General features: G+C 36.6%; 1 protein-coding gene across 2 annotated transcripts in view; it reads right to left on the bottom strand.

Moving 5' to 3' along the window:
• Positions 1 to 5,687, bottom strand: part of KHDRBS2 (KH RNA binding domain containing, signal transduction associated 2) — a 577,858-nt gene extending 572,171 nt beyond the window's left edge. The window contains exon 1 of one of the 2 annotated variants that reach the window (XR_008382612.1): positions 5,325 to 5,640. Coding sequence is in view for 1 of the 2 variants with exons in the window: in XM_053603566.1 (XP_053459541.1) it covers positions 5,325 to 5,415 (91 nt within the window). In the remaining variant the exon portion in view is untranslated. Of the gene's footprint in view, positions 1 to 5,324 lie in introns of both variants that reach the window. The other variant, XM_053603566.1, reaches the window with a different exon arrangement.
• Positions 5,688 to 17,575: the final 11,888 nt, after the last annotated feature.

Raw genomic sequence — 17,575 nt, 5'->3', positions numbered from 1 at the left:
GATGGTAGGAGGCTGAGGAACACCAGACCAGACACATTCATTTCATTCAATAAAAAAGATGATGAAATAATTGGCTGAGCACAAAGGATGTGTGGGTTTAAGAGAAATGGGAACACTTCTGCACTGCTGCCGGGAATGCAAGCTAATATGTCCCTTTTGGAAGGAAGTATGGAGAACGTTCAGGGATCTAAAAGTAGACCTGCTGTTCAATCCTGCAATTCCTCTACTAGGTGTTTATCCAAAAGACCAAAAATCACTTTGCAACAAAGATTTTGCACCGGATTGTTTACTGCAGCTCAATTCATAATTGCCAAGTCATGGAAGAAGCCCAAGTGCCCATCAACCCATGAATGGATTAATAAATTGTGGTATATGCATACCATGGAATATTCTGCAGCCTTAAGAAAAGATGGAGACTTTACCTGTTTTATGTTTATATGGATGGAGCCGGGACATATCCTACTTAGTAAAGTATCTCAAGAATGGAGGAAAGAGTATCCAATGTAATCAATACTATTGTGAAACCAATTTACAATCACTCACACTTTCATATGAAGAATAGATCACAACTATGGCCCAGGATGAAGGAGGGAGGGGGGATGTCAGGGGGAGGTCAGATAGAGGGAGGGTGAATGGTGGGATCACATCTGTGGTGCATATTGCAAGGGTACATGTCGGATCTATCAAGTATAGAGTATAAATGTTTTATCACAATAATTAAGTAAATGAGGTGAGGGATACATTAACTAGTACTATGTAAGCATTCCAAATTATATATGCAATCAGCACATTGGACCCCATAAATGCATTAATGTAGACATGATCTACCTCTTTATGATTTAATTTTTTAAAAAGAGGAGGTATGGAATTACCTTAGAAAGAAACAGGACCAGCTCAAACTCAAGGTAACAACTTGAGAACATGATATCTTAAAAACCCTATTTGGAATCATTTTTCATCAGATAATTTATTTCATAATTTGGTTTATGACTTCACATTTCACTCAGTAACAACTCAGAGTAAGGCAACGCTTACTTTCCTTATCATCTTATAAAAAACTAGATTCGCATTGAGGTAAAGTCCACAATGACATTAAAGATCACAAAAAATCTTAAGAGCATCCTCTTATACTTGTATAATTTCTGATATATTTTTGTAACAATTATATAAAATACTGCTCATATTATCACAAAACTTTTTAACCTTAAAATATTACCCTGCCTTGCAACTATTACTTTTCCTGTTTTATGGATGAAGAAACTGAAGTTTAAAAATAACATATTCCATATTTTACAGTAGGGAGATATGTCAACACTCTACCCCAAGTGCTTTAAGTTTTGAATTTGTTTTAACTGCAGATCAAAGATAACTTGAATTTGTTTCTTTTGCCCATGTTTGTTTTATCTTTAAGAAACATAAAAAAAGATTATCCCAAATCTATTGAAAGAAAAAAACATGAATCAAATGAAAAGTCACTTTAAAGAGTTTTATGAACACTATTTTTATCAGAAGCATATATCGATAACTTTCATAATTCAAATATTTATCAAGCATCACAGAAAATATTTAGGAAAGGCAATCTAAATTTAAAAATTGATCCTTATTGCAAATCTAAAAGTGTTAAGTGCCACTGCAAATCAGCATTTGTGATAAATATTAATCCCTGTTGTTCTCCTGTTTTTAAGAGCTCTTTTATATTTGCCAAAATTATATCCTAGATAGTAGGCCAAACTTTTCACCAAAGTATGCAACTAATACCTCAAGTTTTTCAAAAACCATTTCAACTACTGGGATAGTTGGCAATATTTGAGTTAATCAAAATAATGATGAGTCCACCAATGTTTGAGAAGAATTCAGGTTAGAGAATCGTGCCCCAAACATTCTCAACTGGAAAAGAATTCGTCATATGCCTAGAAGTACAGAATTACCGTCATTAAATCTATAAATGTGAACAAATCTATGTCTGTCAGCAGACACAGAATATTTCTAGACAAGAACATTTATATGTATGTACCTTTGGGGGCTCAACCCTAATAATAGTTCAATAGACTTAAGAACATGAATCTGTTCTCTGTGCTCGAAATAATGTATTCAAGCTTCAGGTTCCATTATAGTACAATAAATCTATTAATTATTAAATGTAAGAGGGAATTTAAAAAGTTTCAGAAATGTGCAGCCATTGATTTCTGAATGTACAAACACTCCTTTGCATTGGCAATAGCCTGAGACTTAATTAGAATTGCAAAGAGACACACAGATTATCTAGTTCAACTCTGCTACTGAGAGACAAGGAAACTTGGCCCAGGGAAGAGAACCTTAACTAAGATTTAGCTGAGGTAAACGTGGAGTGAAAATCCAGGTATCTGGATTCACAGTTTAATGCACTTCCCAGAAGTAGCATCGATATAAATAACCTCATGTAATTTCATCTGGCAAGCAAATTCAGAGGCTGTGTAGAACTTCAAGGATCACGCTGAGTTTGCTGTTTTATCAAATTCAAAAGCACCTTTCATAACAAATGGATCCCTAAATAACAATCTCAGAAGGAAAATCATTCTAATTAATTTATCATATTACAAACACTCTTCTTATTCAAAGTCTCTTCTAAGTAACAAATACAAAACAAAAATTGGGTTCTTTCAGCATCTTTCTCAGAATCATTCCTATTAAAAATACCCAGCAGAATCAAGTAAAATAAAACAAACTATGGTATACAACAGAAACAACACAATAACAAAGTAGTGATTTTAACCCCACAGGCTTCCACTCTAAATAAAGCCGTAGCAATTAGCACTGATTTGCACCTATCACCAATCAAAAGCAAAGTAAATCCTTATGAAAGCTCATTGGTTTAAATCACTACCCTGATATAGATTAGCTTCTGGAAAATCATTCTGAAGAACTGAATCATCTGGATCATTTTTATTACTCACTCGGGCTTGACACTGTCTGCACGGCACTGACTGAAATGTACTTCAGTATGCACCTTCTTTCCAAATGAGTATCCATGTCAGATGTATTTATAGCCACTGCCTTCAATCAGTGCATTTTCAGGGATGAGAAATAAAATCATCTCAAAAATACTTTTCTATAAAGATCCGAAACAAAACCTGGAAATCTTGGCAAATGGAATTTGGTAAGATAAGTAAGATAATAAAAAACTTATCACAATAAAACGTACATTAAGATTAAGATTTCAAAGAACACTCATCTTACACTCTTTAATAAGCACATGTAAATTCCATGACAAATAGAGAAGTAATTTGAACACTAAGCATATTTTGCATAACTCCTTATGTACTTCAAGATTATTATCATCACATTCTCCATTCTCTTTTCCTTATTATGATTTCAGTGAAATTTGGGCACCCTCTTTGTTTCTTACTTAGATGCTTTTCTCTATTTAAGAGCCTTGCCTCCTAATTCTTTACAAAAGCAGGACATACTTCCCCCTGCTGGTAAAAAATAAAATTACAGCATAGACCAGAACACGTTCCTAACTACTATATCAAGAAACCAAGTTCCTGAGAAAGATAAAATGTTAAGGAATCAGGTGCATAGCCTTCTCTGAGGGTTTTACCAGGCACAAAAATACCTATGCACTCTGTTAAGAGTTTCTTTTATGAATTTCTTGTGCTTGGCAGTTTTCAAGTACAATAACTCACATTAATGACTGATGAATTCATCATTGAGCCAGTTGTCCCAAATAGAACTCCAATTAGCAGGTCAGAGAAAATGATCAATTTGTATTTTTATTCAATTTAAAGAAATCATCGGCTAAATGAAGAAAGTTATGGAAAATATATTAAATTGTTTTTGAAGGCTTAATTGCATTTTAATCATTTTAAGCAATTTTAAGTATTAACTTGTCATTTTCCTAATATTTTTATGTAGTTGTCTTTTTGTAACAAAGAAGTAGAAGAATTTATATTTCAAATTGCCTTTATTCTTCCATTTTAATATTTTTTTCATTCAGTACCCGAGAATATAGTCAGCAGGATTGCATTTTACCTCCACTCCAAAACAATTTTGTTTCCTTGAAGACATTATAGCTCTTTCAACGTTTCGTGTTTTGATTATAAATCTTTTCCTAATTGTTTAGAATGCAATGCAAGCATAGAAAAACACCTTACACTTTAATGTCACTATAAATAACAATCCATCAATAAAATATTAAAATACATCTAATGCCTATTTGCATCACTTATGAAGGATTAGAATTTATCCATCTATGGTACAACTAAGTCTCAAAAAAATTGTTTTAATGCTGAAGGGCTTAGGTAGAGGAAGTTGTCCCTTTTCATTTTTTGTTTTCGGTAAGTCCATAACAACCCCGGCTACAAAACTGCATTGTACCCAATTTGATGATAAAGCAATTCATTATTAATGAAGCATTCATCCAAAAAAATCTGCAGATGTTTTTAAAAGGCATGTGTAAACTACTACAGCTATCAGGGGTGTCTTTAGTAGTTAGAGGACACCATTTATCCACGATAAATGGAGTAATTTGTTTAATATTTGTCATACAGAAGTTTGTGTGTTTGTGTATTTTTTAAAAAAACAATCTTTCAAAGCAATGCAAAAGACTAGACTTGTATTCCTAGGGGAATGAACCCTCCTTTAACGTTACAGGTTCACAAAAGAAAATGCACACTTGGTAAAACAGTTGATCAATTATGTAGTGTTCCCAGAGAGCAGCATCTTACAAAGTACCCAATCATCGTACTTCAAATAAATGTATAAGCACTTTAGCTTCTGCTCACCCCATTCACATACACACAAGAACATGCATAGCTTAATCTGGGTAAATTCTAAGACTTCCCATAGGAATGACTTTAATTAAAGGGCAGCAGAGTCACTTTCCAAATGCAGCCCCCAAAAAAAGAAAAAGAAAAGAAAAACAGAAAACAGAAAAAATAAAAGGAGGAAAAATAAAAAGAAGAAAAAGAAGAAGAAATACTGGTTCGTAGCTAAGAAGCCCTCAGAACACTACTCTGATCACCATTTACTCCCAAACTGATGTGTCTTCCTTGTGCGAAGTGCCAGCATCTCTGTAGATCGCGTTACACTTTATGGTTTCTCTACCAGTGATCCTAACAGGTCACATCACCACTGCCATTAGATCAGACAGCCTTGATCATCCCCAATTAAGACCTGGAGAAGGAGCATCACTGTGCGCCCGAGCTCCGAAGCCAGCATCTTCAGGGGGACAGTTTCTGCGAAGGCGGAGACAGGCGTCCCTCCCCAACTTAACTCCCCGCATCCAGCCGCGGCCGAGACGGGCAGCAGGCGGTTTGTGCCCATCTGTGGGGGGTAAGTCCTACCTTCTGCCAGAAGGCGCGATGCGTGCACAAAAGATGGATCCAGGCTATCTTTCTCGGCCATCAGCTCAGGCAAATATTTCTCCTCTTCCATAGCGCGGACTTGGGACTGTCCCTGGGCGAAGCGCGAGGTTCCGCTCGCTCGGACGCAGGGTCGCCGGGCAAAGCCTTGCTCCGGCGCTGCTCCTCCTCCAAGCCGCCAGGGGATTCCTGCGGGTCCTCACTGGCCCATGCACCGTGCGCCCGCTACTCCCGCCGTCGGGCTGCGCGGCCTCGCGTCCACACCTGCGCGTCCCTTCCGTCGTCCCTAGCTCGCGCGGGGCCCCGGCTCACACCAGCGGCCCTAACTGAAGAGGCGGGAACAGGGCGCGGCCCACCTCCGCCAGCCACTCATTGGTGGTGGTGCCAGGAGGGGCGGGACCCCCGCGAAGGCTGCGGGCCCTCATTGGACTATGCAGCACGTCGAGTCGCCTGACTGACAGGAGGTAGCTGCAGAGGGGAGGGGAGCTCGGAAGGTGCAAACGCTTTCTTCTTGCAGCCCAAGCCTTCCCTGGTTATTAGGCATGCCCAGTTCTGTGGAGTCCTCTGTGTCTTCAGCTGAGGTGCTGAGATGCTGGGGGAGAAAGAGAGCGGGCAAAGAACCGGTTAAACAGAAAGGCCGGGTCCAAGAAGGCAGGGGAGGTGAAGATGAGGAGTAAATCGCTGATGGGGTGGAAAGCGCCAGGGAAAGTCTCAGAAATGTAAATGGGACTTCACCTGTGTCCCTAAGGCACAGGTGTCTCCTGCCTCTCACGCAGCTCAGAAGCGCTCCGTTTGTACAGGAGTCCGCGGCGCACTGGGGCTGGAAATACCATGAAGACCTCATGTGATCAGCAGCTGGTATTTCCGATGACCTACATCTTGGGGACGCAGTAGGACTTTCATCGATAAACAAATAAAGCGGCTCCGGGGCAATATTAATACAGCAACCTGCTTCTACTGTGCAATCACTGAGATATTGAATTCTAGTTACCGTCCATGCCTCTTTCCGCATCCCTGTGTGTGTGGGGGGGGGGAGGTGAATTTTAACTTTTAAAAGCCACATAATCGACTAGTCACAATTTGTAAAGGAATTGGGAAAACATGTGGAAGAAAGAAAAGATTAGCAAATAGGAAACTACGGTTGCTCTAATTTTCCCCTTTCTCCTTAGTTTAGATGTGACAGTCGCTTTCACCAAGTACTGTGCTGAACTTCTTTCTATCATCCCACCTCTATTTAAAGGAAAGTTAAACTCCCACAGTATAACCCACAGTGGAGTTAGCGCCCATCCTTCTTTTACCAATGAGGCCATACATTGGAGCTTGCTTATTACAAACCTTACAAAAACAACACTTCCCGGGTTCTTAGGTCGTCTTTTCAGGAACAGTCACTGTCCAATTCTCCTCTTCCCCACCAAAGAAGAGGAACCATCTCTCCCACAAATAAAATATTCTGAAACCTTTCCTGTTTTCTCTCACTGTATTCAAATCTCTACCCTATTTGTTAATAGCTTTTTACTTGACGTTGGGGAGTTATCTTACATTCGTATAACATGTAAAAAGTTTGAACTCTCTCATCTGTTAAATCAATATTCCTCACAGAGGCACTCTGAAAAACATGGGCCAAGTATTATTTTCTGTTTTTATAGATGTGGAAACAGATCTATAAACATAGATCAAAGGCAAAGATAAAGAACTCAAGTCTCATATCTGGTTAATGCTAAAGTTCAGATTAATCCAATCCAATTTTTCTGTTATCCTCTACTCTTATTTATTTAGGGGTGGGAAAGAGGTTGATGGAGCACTTGCAATTATCCAGTTTTTAAAAAAGAAAAGCATAATTTAAACTCACCTGTGGATGTTATTCTCTATTTTAGGTTACATAAAATATTTAAAATGTCTTTATTTTGGTTTAGAATTTTTTGCATGTATTGCTTCTTGGCTCTTAATATTACTTCCAAAGAAGAATATGTAAGTTAGAGTTAAGGATATACAGAGAGTATTTTCACTTTTAGTTGATTATGTGCAGAATGTTTAGTAGTTAAAGGATCATTTATCCTTCACTTAGTGGGCAATACAGACACAAGGGGGAAACATGTTGCCCAACTTCAAAGGTGGCTAGGATTTACCCTAGGAGTGAAGAATGGATAAGATGCCAAGCACAGCTAATTAGCTGTAAACATTTTAGAATAAATATAAATTAGAAAAATTATTGTACAGTCATTGCAATCACATTTTTCTTTGTACCATATCAAAGATCTGAAGCATGTGGTGTTGATGGGGATATACACAAGCCCATTTTATGAATCCAAAGAATATAGTAACTCCCATATCCAGCAACAGCAATTACATTATTATTCAAAGTCTTTTTACCATGATTAAAGGTGGACCAAATAGCTACCACAGAGAGCTATCCAAGAGCTGACTTTACAATACAATATTTCTTGGATATCCATGTTATTATAAAATGGTCGGAAACCTAAATGTATTTATGTTAGTGGTCATCAAAACTAAGGATTTGTTATTGGTACTTTTCAAGTCGACCCTCATAACATTCATTCTAACAGAAACAATATATTTATGTAGCTTAAAAGATTAAAAGGAAATAAACATCAACCTTTAGAACAATCTGTGCACTTAGTACATGATGGCAAACTTAAAAAACAATACATAAATTATATGAACACTTAAGAACCAATAGCCTTTAGAATTGTTTCATAAAATATTGCTTATTTTTAAACAGAATATGACTGAAAAAAGACACCCTCCAGTGTGCTACTCATACAATCACCCAGCGTCAGATCGGTGTGTTTTCAATAGATGGCTCTCTGTTGCTCTGTGTTCTCTATTGATTTCACATACATATTTTATAGGCACCACATTATTTATTGAATATTCTCAGAGCAACCTGATGAATGTGAACCTTTTATAAACATAAATGTAAATAAATTAAGAGTCTTGTATAAATGATTGTTGAATGTACAGCATTTTGTGCCTATGTGTGAATAAATTATAACTGCCAGTGGGCCCACCTCTTCTTCTAATGGTGTAAATAACTTAACCAAAATTACCATCGAATTGATTTGCCTAACAGAAGTAAAGATTTGTTCTTATTTTAGACATGAGTTCTAGTTCCAAAAGGTTCTAATCCCAAAGGGTTTCCTGAAAATGAAAACTGCACCATTTTTAAATAATGGTATATTATGGAAAATTTTGTCCCTTTATCAAATTAAGTTTGGAAGGATGACTCGGTCATGCATTATAAAATATGTTCTGTGGTTAATGTACAAACTATGTATTTAATACTTTCACATAACCAGGTGGGAAAGGTCAGGCTAACAGGTATTTCGTCAGGCTTGTCTTTGCTCACTAATAAAAAATACCTAGGCTGACCTATTAAATAAAACACTCAGTTCCCTTTCCTTTGAAGCTCCCAATAACTTTATGGATACAAAGCCAACATGACTATTCACTGCAGGATTCAGCAGAACCCCTGTACAATAAGGACCATAAATTAAAGAAATTGTCATGCCACGGTAATTTATGTGATGATAATGAAGAATGGTGGTGTTACTATCCACTTATTCTTCTAATGTCTTGGTACCTGGGACTGAGTATAAAAAAGCACCAACATATTGACTGACTCTTTTCATTTACTCAAAGAGCCTGCCAGAGCCCATTATTCAGAAGATGCTATTTTAGTATCTGAATTTCTTTTAGTTTCATTAACTACATAAGTGAAATCAGTTCTAATTTCTTTTATAACTTTCATGATAATTATTTCAGGGTTGTAAGAGGGGCAAGGGAATGAGGACTTGCCTATCCTGATAACCAATAGTAGTAATAACATGTAGTTTGAGAAATCTCGCATATGTAATGTGCTCAGAACCAAAATTCTTTCTACGTGCTAATAAACCACAGCACAACACGAATATTTGCCTTTGGAAGCTGGTGAGTGTATGTGTGTTTTCTGATTAGAAAGCATTCAAATTAGCATATTATATTTAATCTGATACAGCTATATAATTAAAGAGAGAGAGAGAGAAAGAAAAAAAGAACTGACATGTGTCAGGGCCCACTACTATGTTAGAAACGCTTCTGAATCCTAACAACTGGGAAGAAAAAAGGAAGGTCAGTGAAGAAATGGTTCTTAATTCCAAAGTCTCCTAATAGCCCAGGTAAACTATTACCAGTGTAGCAATTATTTGCATTTGGTACAATGACAGAGTTCATGTTGTATTTCTATGGACAATGACTGCATTGTTACATTGGGGGGGGGTGGTGATTGACAAAAGCTGAGTGGCAGAACTTCATTATAAAGGAATGGGGAATGGAGCTACCCTTCCACGGTGAAAGTTATTGACTTTCTTCTTAAAATTAAATCCTGGAATTGTTGAATCTTAGCTCTAGTATTGATTTCTGGAAATCAATATATTAAGGTAAAAAAATCACATCAGTAAAATGTATTTTTCATGCACAGCAAATGAAGATCCGATCTCTGTTGTATTCAGTATACAATAAAAAGATGAAGGCCAAGAGATGATTTAATAAAAAACAATCTTAAAGCTCATTAAAATTTTTGTCACAAAGGCAGATATACAAGCAATTGTATCATAACTAACATAAGGGAAGAAAGACTGTTACATTTCAATTTAATTTAGAGAGTATAACAAAAACATCCCTGGAAAAGATTATTAATATTGAAATAGTATTTTAAGAGACTATCATCCCATAGTCTCTTAATTGGCAATTCAAGTTTTTAACTTACTACAGATATTTGTTTGATGTATCTTTTGTCATTGTAATATCGCATGTAAAAAGATGTTGCTACGCCTTTAATAACAGTTATAAAATCCTCCTGTATAAAATAGTTTGTGTAAGGCAGGTACCAGGTATTTGAAGAGAATGGTCATAAAATTAAAAACACAATTGCAAATTTAAAAATTCATCAGGGGGGAGAAAACAAACAAAAAAAGACATAGATAATGTATAAGATGCTGGACGATGAGCTATCATGGCCGTCTAACCAGCATAGAACTAATAAATATATGATAATTATCTCAATATATAAAACTGAATATATAATATTGGGTTGTATATGGCTAGATTGCATTTCTATTTTTTTCTTGCTATAATAGGCATCAGTGGGATAATAGGTAAAATGTAAAAAAAGGTCTTAATTTACTGATTTTTATAATGGTATTATGTTTATACAAGTGAATGTGTTCATTGAAATACACAATAAAGTATTCAAAAGAAAATGGAGGGCGTGTAAGATCCATCATTTACTTCAAACAATTAGGATAAAATATACATGCATAGGCATTCACACAAAGGAGGGCAGAGAGAAAGAGAGAGAGAAACAAGAAAAGTGACAAAGTACTACAGTAAATGTGATAAAATATTTACACAGGAAAAAATTAGGTCAGGGTATACTGAAATGTTCTGCATTATTTTGAAACTTCTCTGTGAATCTGAAATTACTTTAGAATAAACAAAATATTGAAGTTAGCTAGTTTTTCTTGTTGTTGTTCTTGTTTGTTTTTTTAAGACAGAGTCTCACTATGCTGCCCTTGGTAGAGTGCTGTGGCATCACAGCTCACAGCACCTCAAACTCTTGGACTTAAGCAATTATCTTGCCTCAGCCTCCCAAGTAACAAGGACTGCAGGCACCCACCACAATGCCCAGCTAGTTTTTGGTTGCTGTTGTCACTGTTGTTTTAGCAGGCCTGGGCCAGCCTCGAACCTGCCAGCTTTGGTATATGTGGCCAGCACCTTACTCACTGAGCTACGGGCATCGAGCTTAAAATTAGCTAGTTATTAACAAAAATAGCCTCAAAATATCTGACTCACAACTTCAATTTAGGGATCATGTTTTACAGTCCAGCCATGAAGCGCATGAGACATGTAGCCTTTGTTCTGTTGTACACAGAACTCAGTTTGGCTATAAAGTCTCATTAAAAATACCAAGTATGTATGTGTGAATTTCTTATTTATGTCTTCTTTGCAAACAGAGCATGATGCAGTTTGTGTTGGGTCGATTATTCCCTTATACAAATAATGACAGCATCAATTTATTAAATAATTAACCATTTTTAAAGAATTGACTTAAATGATCGATAGGCATAAATATATTTTTATTTTGAATAAATACCAGAATTAATTGCAGTTCTATTTAATTATAGTTGTAAAAGTGGAAAGTTTTAATTTACATGATTCTTATATGTGCTCTTGGGCCTTGAATGTCCTGATAAAACACCTGCATTTTCAGTTTTACCTTGTATATTCGAAATGCTTTGATCCCGTTTATTGGACATCATAGACAAAGTGTGTGCTTATTTCTTAGCACTTAGTTGGGTGGTTTAGAACCTAAGGTGAGGGATGGAATTAATGAGGTAAAGAAACAAAATTTTTTGCTATCTTTTTATAACACTAGTGTACTGTTGTTGAAAAATTTTAGCGGCAGTAAATACATGCACTGTTGTATTGCTGCAGCTAAGTTTTGGGAGCAGGCATGAGTATACTCTTTCATGAGTATAAAAAACACTTAGAAAATAGGAGTAGTTAGGAATTTCCTCAGCATGGTAAAACAGTAACATCACTCTTGATTGAAAGTTTTCCCCTAAGTTCAAAAATAAGACAAGTATTCCCTCTTTTGCCACTCTCATTCAGTGTAGTATTGGAAGTTCTAGCCAGAATATTTAGACAAGAAAAATTTTAAAAAGGGAATCCAAATTTGACAAGAAGAAGAAACTCCGCAGTATTTCATAGAGACATGACCCTATAAATCAAAAAGTCCAAATAATCCATAAAATTTACTTGAGCTAATAAACAAATTTACCAAATTTGCAGATATATGGTCAATGTGCACAAAATGGTTGTGTCTCTATACATCGTCACTGAAAAATATGGAAAGGAAATTAAAGATTCCACTTATAGTAGCATTCAGAAAAATAAAATACCTAGGAATAAATGCAACCAAGAAGATGAAAGACTTACACTGAAAACTATAAAACATGACTGAAAGAAATTAAAGAAGACCTACATGCACGGAAAGCACCGTATAGTCATGAGTTGGAAGACATAATATTTTTAAGATGGCAATACTATCCAATACAATCTACAGGGTCCGTGCAATTCTTGTCAATATCCAAGATATTTGCAGAAATATAAAAGCTTATTTTTAAATTGATATGAAATTTCAAGGCATACTACATAGCCAAAACAATATTGAAAAAGAACGAAGTTGGAGAACTCATACCTCTTGATTTAAATACTTACTACAAATTTATAGTAATCAAAAGACTGTAATACTAACATAAGGAACAGAATGGAGTGTCTAGAAGCAAACCCATATATCATGGACAGTTGAGTTTTCACTGTCCAGTACCATTTAACAGGAAAAAAATAGTCTCCTCAATTAACGATGCTGGGACACCTAGATATTCACAAGCAAAAGAATGAACTTCGGTCCCTGATTCACATCATATACAAAAATCACTTCATAAATGGATTTACAACCTAAAGTATAAAGTCTAAAACTCTTAGAAGAAAAGACAAGAATAAATCTTTATGACCTGGAGTTGGCAATGGACTCTTACATATGAGACCACAAGCACATGCAGTAAAAGAAAAAAAAAAAATAGATAAATTGGGCTTACTCAAAATTAAAACTTTTGTGCCTCATGAACATTATGAAGAAAATTCATGGGGCGGTGCCTGTGGCTCAGTGGGTAGGGTGCCGGCCCCATATACTGAGGGTGGCAGTTTCAAACCCGTCCCCAGCAGAACTGCAACAAAAAAATAGCTGGGCGTTGTGGCAGGCGCCTGTAGTCCCAGGTCCATGGGAGGCTGAGGCAAGAGACTCCCCTAAGCCCAGGAGTTGGAGGTTGCTGTGAGTTGTGTGACGCCATGGTACTCTACCGAGGGCAATAAAGTAAGACTCTGTCTCTGAAAAAAAAAGAAGAAAGAAGAAGAAGAAGAAAAGAAAAAAGAAACAAAATTCAAAAACAACCTACAGAATATTTATAAATTAAATATTTGTTAAAAGTCTTTTTTTTTATTAAATCATAGCTGTGTACATTGATATGATCATGGGGCATCATTCACTAGCTTCACAGACTTACCAAGTTTCACATATACCCTTGCAAGATGCACCGCTGGTGTAATCCCACCAATCCCCTTCCCTCTACTCACCTCCCCCCTCCCTTTCCCCCTTCCCCCTATTCTTCGGTTGTAACTGGGTTATAGCTTTCATGTGAAAACCCTAAATTAGTCTCATACTAGGGCTGAGTACATTGGGTACTTTCTCTTCCATTCTTGAGATACTTTACTGAGAAGAATATGTTCCAGCTCCATCCATGTAAACATGAAAGAGGTAAAGTCTCCATCTTTCTTTAAGGCTGCATAATATTCCATGGTGTACATATACCACAATTTATTAGTCCATTCGTGGATCGATGGGCACCTTGGCTTCTTCCATGACTTAGTAATTATGAATTGGGCTGCAATAAACATTCTGGTACAAATATCTTTGTTATGATGTGATTTTTGGTCTTCTGGGTATATGCCCAGTAGAGGGATTACAGGATCAAATGGCAGATCTATTTTTAGATCTCTAAGTGTTCTCCACATCTCTTTCCAAAAGGAATGTATTAATTTGCATTCCCACCAGCAGTGCAAAAGTGTTTCCTTTTCTCCACATCCGCGCCAACATCTCTGGTCTTGGGATTTTGTGATACAGGCTAGTCTCACTGGAGTTAGATGGTATCTCAAAGTAGTTTTGATTTGCATTTCTCTGATGATTAAAGATGATGAGCATTTTTTCATATGTCTGAAGGCTGCACGCCTGTCTTCTTCAGAGAAGTTTCTCTTCAAATCCCTTGCCCAGCCTGTGATGGGATCCCTTGTTCTATTCTTGCTAATGCGTTTGAGTTCTCTGTGGATTCTGGTTATTAATCCTTTGTCAGAGACATAACCTGCAAATATCTTCTCCCATTCTGAGGGCTGTTTGCTTGCTTTACTTACTGTGTTCTTGGCTGTGCAGAAGCTTTTTAGTTTGATCAAGTCCCAGTAGTGTATTTTTGAAGCTGCTTCAATTGCCCAGGGGGTCCTCCTCATAAAATACTCGCCCAGACCGATCTCTTCAAGGGTTTTCCCTGCATTCTCCTCTAGTATTTTTATAGTTTCATGTTTTAAGTTTAAATCTTTGATCCAGTGAGAGTCTATCTTAGTTAATGATAAAAGGTGTGGGTCCACTTTCAGTCTTTTACAGGTTGCCAGCCAGTTCACCCAGCACCATTCGTTAAATAGGGAATCTTTTCCCCACTGAATGTTTTTAATTGGCTTGTCAAAGATTAAATAACGGTAGGTAGCTGGATTCATCTCTTGATTCTCTATTCTATTCCAGACATCTACCTCTCTGTTTTTGTGCCAATACCATGCTGTTTCGATCACTATTGATTTGTAGTATAGTCTGAGGTCTGGTAGCGTAATTCCTCCTGCTTTGTTTTTATTTCTGAGTAATGTCTTGGCTATTTGAGGTTTTTTCTGATTCCATATAAAACGAAGTATTGTTTTTTCCAGATCTTTAAAGTATGACAGTGGAGCTTTAATAGGGATTGCAATGAAATTATATATTGCTTTGGGTAGTATAGACATTTTAACTATGTTGATTCTTCCCAGCCATGAGCATTGTATGTTTTTCCATTTGTTAATATTTTCAGCTATTTCTTTTCATAGAGTTTCATAGTTCTCTTTATAGAGATCTTTCACGTCCTTTGTTAGATAAATTCCCAAATATTTCATCTTCTTTGGCACTACTGTGAATGGGATAGAGTCCTTAACTGCTTTTTCAACTTGACTGTTGTTGGTATATATAAAGGCTACCAATTCATGAATGTTGATTTTGTAACCTGAGACCCTACTGTATTCCTTGATCACTTCTAAGAGTTTTGTAGTAGAGTCCCTAGTGTTTTCCAGATATACTATCATATTATCCGCGAACAGCAAAAGTTTGATCTCTTCTGACCCTATATGGATACCCTTGATCGCCTTTTCTTCCCTAATTGCAGTGGCTAAAACTTCCATTACAATGTTGAAAAGCAATGGAGACAATGGGCAGCCTTGTCTGGTTCCTGATCTAAGTGGAAATGATTCCAATTTAACTCCATTCAATATGATATTGGCTGTGGGTTTGCTGTAGATTGTCTCTATCAGTTTAAAAAATGTCCCTTCTATACCGATTTTCTTAAGTGTTCTGATCATGAAGGGATGCTGGATATTATCAAAAGTTTTTTCTGCATCGATTGAGAGAATCATATGGTCTTTGTTTTTTAATTTGTTTATGTGCTGGATTACATTTATAGATTTACGTATATTGAACCAGCCTTGAGATCCTGGGATAAAACTGACTTGGTCATGATGTATAATTTGTTTGATGTGTTGCTGGATTCTGTTTGTTAGGATCTTGTTGAATATTTTTGCATCTATATTCATTAGTGATATCGGTCTATAATTTTCTTTTCTTGTTGGGTCTTTCCCTGTTTTGGGGGTCAGGGTGATGTTTGCTTCATAGAACGTGTTGGGTAGTCTTCCTTCTTTTTCTACCTTTTGGAACAGGTTGAGTAATATAGGTACTAATTCCTCTTTAAAGGTTTGGTAGAATTCAGACGTGAAACCATCTGGTCCCGGGCTTTTCTTTTTAGGGAGGTTTTGTATGGTTGATGCTATTTCCGAACTTGATATGGGCCTGTTCAACACTTCCACTTGATTCTGGCTAAGTCTTGGAAGGTGACGTGCTTCCAAGTATTGGTCAATTTCCTTCAGATTTTCATATTTCTGAGAATAAAGTTTCTTGTAATATTCATTAAGGATTTTTTGGATTTTCTGAGGAGTCTGTTGTTATTTCATCTTTGTTGTTTCTGATTGATGAGATTAGAGATTTTACTCTTTTTTTCCTGATTAGGTTGGCCAAAGGTTTATCTATTTTATTGACCTTTTCGAAAAACCAGCTTTTTGATTTATTGATCTGTTGTTTTATTCTTTTGTTTTCAATTTCATTTAATTCTGCTCTAAGTTTGGTTATTTCTTTTCTTCTACTGGGTTTGGGGTTGGAATATTCTTCCTTTTCCAGTTGCTTGAGATTAAATATTAAGTTGTTAACTTCCTCTCTTTCTGTTCTCTTGAGGAAGGCTTGCAGTGCTATAAATTTCCCTCTTAGAACTGCCCTTTCGGTGTCCCAGAGGTTCTGATAGTTCGTGTTTTCATTGTGGTTTTGTTCCAAAAAATTGGCGATTTCTTTCTTAATCTCATCTTTGACCCAGCTATCATTCAGCATAAGGTTATTTAACTTCCATGTTTTTGTATGAGTATGCAGATTCCTGTTGTTACTCAGCTCAAGTTTTATTCCATGGTGGTCCGAGAAGATGCATGGAATAATTTCTATTCCTTTAAATTTACTGAGGTTAGACTTGTGACCTAAGATGTGATCGATTTTGGAGTAAGTTCCATGGGCTGATGAGAAGTATGTGTATTCAGTTTTGTTGGGATGAAATGTTCTGTAGATCTCTGCTAAATCCAAATGTTGGATGGTTAGGTTTAAATATAAGATTTCTTTGCTCAGCTTCTTGCTGGAGGATCGATCCAACACTGCCAGAGGAGTGTTGAAATCTCCGACGATTATGGAGTTGGAGGAAATCAAGTTGCTCATGTCTGTTAGAGTTTCTCTTATAAATTGAGGTGCATTCTGGTTGGGTGCATAGATATTAATAATTGAGATCTCATCATAGTGAGTATTACCCTTAACAAATATGAAGTGACCATTCTTGTTCTTCCTTACTTTTGTTGGTTTAAAGCGTATTGTGTCTGCAATACACAATTGCAAAATTGCAACACCTGCTTTTATCTGATTACCATTTGCCTGAAATATGGACGACCATCCTTTCACCCTGAGTCTGTATTTGTCTTTTAGGTTAAGATGTGACTCTTGTATGCATCAGTTATCTGGCCTGAGTTTTTGTATCCAGTCAGCTAACCTATGCCTCTTTAGAGGACAGTTTAAGCCGTTCACATTAATGGAGAATATTGATAAGTCTGTTGAAGTTTTGGGTATCGAGTTTTTCAAAAGTCTAGTGGGCATTTTTAATCCTTTCGCCAGTGTGGAAACTGGAGTTTGATCTGAAGTTTCTGAGTGAGTTTACTATTGTGGTATAGGATTGGGTTGGTCATTATGGAGG

The sequence above is a fragment of the Nycticebus coucang genome, chromosome 9 (genome assembly GCF_027406575.1).
Source record: "Nycticebus coucang isolate mNycCou1 chromosome 9, mNycCou1.pri, whole genome shotgun sequence".
Taxonomy (NCBI): Eukaryota; Metazoa; Chordata; class Mammalia; order Primates; family Lorisidae; genus Nycticebus; species Nycticebus coucang.
Note: the sequence above shows the minus strand (reverse complement) of the source record. Positions and strands in the feature narration are given on the sequence as shown.